The 5099-nt window shown below is 36.2% G+C and overlaps 1 protein-coding gene across 1 annotated transcript; it reads right to left on the reverse strand.

Annotated features, from left to right (window-relative positions):
* Positions 1-4211: 4211 nt before the first annotated feature.
* On the reverse strand, positions 4212-4775 carry LOC139425246 (uncharacterized). Its single transcript, XM_071179191.1, has one exon. It carries the CDS (start codon positions 4773-4775, stop codon positions 4212-4214), a length of 564 nt encoding a protein of 187 aa, XP_071035292.1.
* Between the last annotated feature and the right edge of the window lie 324 nt (positions 4776-5099).

Here is a 5099-nt window from a genome sequence, read left to right on the forward strand (position 1 = left end):
GGGAAGCACTACCACTCAATCACCGGGCGTCATCAAGCTAACTAGATTCATTTTAAAATTTAGACTAAAAGAACACTATAGATATGTTTGTTATCGAAAATACAAGAGATCATCAATTGCTGAATTTTTTGGATTTCCAGTTTCTTGCTGGAATCCTGGACATAAATTCAAATTCAACAATTTCAATAGTATCCCCCCCCCCATCACGTCAGCTCATCTTGAGGACATAGAACCTTGTTTTAGTCATACGAATGTTGATTCCCTTATTATAAACGTTAGTTCATCCCCACCTCTTTATAGCGTGTAGAAATGTATTTCTCTCTAATTTTCCCCTCTTGGAAAATGCTTTTTTTCGTTTGTTTTTTTGATAATTTTCTTTTGCTCTGTTTCGTCTTCTGTAGTTTTTCTAGTTTCATTTCTCACCTTTATTTTTAAATTTTTTGTTGGCAACTTTGTATTTTATATTTCAAATCATTTATGTTTCTTCTCACTCACGTCTGCCGAGACTTGAAAAAGGGAAACCTATTTTTGAGAACTTAAAGCATATCGACTGTTATTTCCAACTTATTTATTTTTGAAGCGAAAGAGGTGTTTAATAAAGAAAGCAATAATGCAGTTATTTCAGTGTAATAATACACTGCTGGCTATTTAAATTGCTACACCAGGAAGGAATGCAAATAACAGAGTGATGTTTATCGGCACATACACTATAGTTGGAGGAACAAGTGATTAAATGTTTAGGATATTTGGATGTATAGATCCTGAGAAATCAGTACTCAGAGCAGCCTCCCCTAGAAGCTATAACAAGAGTTATTCTCCAGGGCATCGAGATGAACTGAGATTGGATAGCATGGACGGGTATAGCATTCCATGCAGCTTCAACACTATGCCACAATTTATTGACAGTAGTGACTGACGAGTTATGGCGTGCCAGTCATTTGGCAACCATTGACCAGACGTTTTCAATTGGGGACAGATCAGGAAGACGTGCTGGTCATGGCAAGAAGCGAACATGTTCTGTGTCAGGGAAAGTCAGGACAGTGCTGGCAACATGCGGTCGTGCATTGTCTTGCTGAAACGTAGCATTATGGAGGCCTCGAAGATAAGAAAGAACAACTAGCCCTAACACATTAGAAATGTAATGGCTGCTGTTCAAAGTGCCACCAATGTGAACAAGAGGTGATCGAGACGTGTATCCAATGGCGCATCATGCCATTAGTTCAGGTGAGGGGCCAGTATGACGAAGTCGAATGCAAGCTGACAATGGGCGTTCTCCACGATGTTTCCAAACACGGAAAAGACCATCTTAATGCTGTAAACAGAACATGGATTCGTCTAAAAAAACGACATCTTGCCTTTCCTGCATCCAGGTTTGTCGTCGATCACACTAATGGATGCGCTTCTGCCTGTGATGCAGCGTCAAGGGAAGCCAGGGACTGACAGTCAATGCTGCTGCAAACGTCGTCGAACTGTTCGTACAGACACTTTTTGTCTTGCAAATGTCCCCATTTGTTGACTCAGGGTTCGTGACGCTGTTGTACGATCCCTTAAAGCCATGCGGATAATATGTAAGTCTTCTCGGCTGTTAGTGATGAGCTCCGCTGAGATAATGCACGGCGTTCCATAAGACCTTCATGAACCCATCGATTCCATATTCTGCTAACAATCATGGGGTTTCGATCAACGCGAGCAGCAATACTTCGGTATGATTAACCGCAATCTCGTTAGTCCACAATTCGAATTCGATCAAACTCAGACACGTGTTGGTAGGGATTTCTCCTTCTTACACGAAGCGTAACAAAATCTTTTTTACCCTAAGAACAACCCTCAAATTATATTTCTGTATCAGAAACTTACTGTAAAATCTCTTACTTTATACACATTGTAGGTGCTACTACCGTTGCCTGCTTTGCATGAATGCGCTGATAAGCTAATCATTTGCGTATCACAACATACTTTATCCATCCAGCAAATTTCACTTTCGTGGTGTGTCGTCTTCCTGGTGTAGCAATTTTAATGGCCAGTAGTGTATGTTATTTTTTTTTTCAAAAAAATATTACCCATTTTTTATTAATTCGAAATTATAAATATTTTAGTTATTTATAATCTGCTTTCGGTAAAACATGGTTTTGTAACTGTTCTGGCTAGAAATTAGGATTTCGACTAGCTCCTTATTGATACGCATAAGATAGAGCACATATACCACTCACAAGGAAAAATACAAGTACAGAATATAAAAGTTGAAATGAAATTAAACATTTACTGTTCTTTGAAACATGGAGACAACCTAACGCATAGAAAAGTAAGTGGTTTGAAATGGACTACACATATTGTCACCAGATGGCATTCAGCTTTCAGATAGGTCGCAATGGCAATCTGTACTGTAAATTGATCCGTTGTTATAGTTGAAATTATTTTTGTAATTTAAGTAAAGTAATACTATTTTTGTAATTTAAGTAAAGTAATACTATTTTTGCAATTGCTTTAATTAAACTGAGTATAATTCCTTTATAATGATTGTATAAAAGAATTTATACTAGAGTTATTTGGAACTTAACATTGGAATCACCTGATTTTGATTGATCGACATGATTTTTTTTGAATTAAGAAGAGTATAATTCTCATATAATGATTGGTTGAAAGGTTTTTTACATGAGTTATTTGGAATTTAAGATTCAAATCACTGTAGCTTCTCGAAATTAATTGAATATTGCTTGAGCGCTGTAACGCGTATGGGTACCTTTTCCTGGTATGTCTTCCTCGTTAAACAACGCAATTTTCATGGGTGTTATTGCAGTATAAAGTGTAGGGTATAGGTACAAAATGTTTAAAATAATTTATCAGCCCACCAGTTAAAAAATACGGCTTGTGTTATGGTTTACTTATGGTCGGTGATTCGACAACACAGAATAAGCTAGGGGGTCTCATGAGTTTTGTAACAACATGAAAATTCCAGATACTTTTTTTCCATTGACATTCAAATTCTATTTAATGCTTTCGGAAGGAAACAATCCGGCTACCCACTGAACAATTAAGAATTTACACCAAGTGATTTTCCTTCGTTTCGCTGCCTAAAAGAATTTCTCAGCGTTAAGTACTTTATAACGGATGATGAGACAAAATAATCTGTTCCTCACATGTTATTCACACATTCGGCAAATTTTTCCACTTATTCATACCAGGAGTTTCCAGAATCTTATGGCAATTTATTTTAAAATCATAAAAATTAAATGGTAAATAAAAGTTAATGAAGAAATGAAAGTTAATTTTAAAATATATATATATATGCAACTCTTTACTTTTCTTCTTAGCAAATTTACCTTTTAAAAACTCTAGTATTTCATTAAAAAATTACTCTAGAACTGTTAACTCAGATTAAGAATCATAAATGAACCTTTTAGCTCATGTGTCGCTGAAAGATTTTTTTAAAAATTTAATAAAGTGTCACAAATACTTGTAAAGGTGTCTATTTTAACGGTCTAACGTGATATAAAATATTTTTGAATGATATGGACTGCATATCTACACATATCTGCACATTATATTCCACCATCCACTTGATTTTGTGGCCAACAGTAAGTGGTAATAATGGAAGAACTACAATTGCTCTATATTAAATTCCAGAAATTCACATCTTTTCTTTTTCTATACTTTCCCGATTTCAATTACCTTAAAACCATGTGTTGTAATGTAATTAGTAAATAATATAAACTCTCATCACCGTTTCGTATCTACACTGAAAAAATATGGTCAAAACTACCAGAATATGGTGAAATTAACCGTGTTTTTGGCTCTATGGGAACATCAAAAAACCAGGTAATTGTTACCAAAATGCCTTGGTAATGAATTTTTTGTCAAATTAGCAATAAAACATGGTCTTTATCACTATGCTGTTAAGTATTAATAGCTGCATGATTAGGTAATTTTAACAGGGCAGTAAACATTTGAAAACTTTATTTTTTATCAGTGTTTTTTTTTTCTATGTAAGCTGTCAGTTAACATCTATAAACATTTAAAACTATAAAAAAAAATACACTTGTAGATGTGCAAATACCTGAACAAGGCTGTTATTTCACGTAAACGTAATTAAAACACAACTTCAGTATATTTTGAAAGAGCACCATCTTCCTTTATTTACAAACGACTGCTAACAAAAGAGTTGCCATGCAGAGACAACTAAGTTCTTTTATTTAATCTAATTACTAATTTAATTACCCGCTTGCAACATCCTCCCCGCCCGGGTCGACCTCCAGGGTGATGAATTGCTGCACGGGTCGGGAAATTGTCCCTTCATTTACTCGCAGTATGCATGTACGGGCTTTGTTGTCACTGCCTAAGATCACTGACTCGACGCGTGCTTTCCTCCAGGTGTGCCGAGGTTTGACGTCCTCCAGCAACACGACCACATCTCTGACCCGGATTTTAGTTCCATTAGGTGGGTTCTTCCCGTAGTGAAATGTTCTCAAGTCCATCAAATACTCCCTCTGCCATCTTTTCCAAGAGGAGTCCATTAAATGTTGACGACTTCTCCATATGCGTGTTAAATCAGAATCTGAACTCGATGAGCCAGAAGGGATAATTGTGAGTCGTTTTCCCATCAGAAAGTAAAAGGGTGTCAGTGCTTCGTCCGGAACGTCTGTAATAGCATATTCATGAACAATTGGTCTGCTGTTCACGGCGGCTTCGATATCCCATAGAACCGTGATCAGACCGGTAGTGTCTAAACAAGCTTTACCAAGGGTCTTCCGCAGACACTGTTTGATAGTACCAATCATTCTCTCCCAAAACCCTACCTTTATTTACAAACGACTACTAACAAAAGTGTTGCCTTGCAGAGACAACTAAGTTCTTATATTTAATCTAATTACTAATTTAATTACCGGCGTGCAACAAAGGCTGAACTAAATCAGTAGCTTAACTGTTATTAAACAAATACTACAGTAGGGTAAATAAAATTACCGCATCAGGGCTGTCTCAACATTCTAATATGCAATCATAAAGGTAGATGCTTCAAATGCCACCATGACCCCGGATGAATCTATTTCTTTAATTTATTCATTAATTTATTGTTGTACCCATGTACGCAGGTGTGTGAACAC

The sequence above is a fragment of the Parasteatoda tepidariorum genome, chromosome 6 (assembly GCF_982258835.1).
Source record: "Parasteatoda tepidariorum strain Cologne lab strain chromosome 6, Ptep-v5.0, whole genome shotgun sequence".
Lineage (NCBI taxonomy): Eukaryota > Metazoa > Arthropoda > Arachnida > Araneae > Theridiidae > Parasteatoda > Parasteatoda tepidariorum.

What these genes read in the sequence shown, in the direction of transcription:
- LOC139425246 (XM_071179191.1), bottom strand. Translation starts at nt 4,775, where the DNA reads ATGATTGGTACTATCAAACAGTGTCTGCGGAAGACCCTTGGTAAAGCT.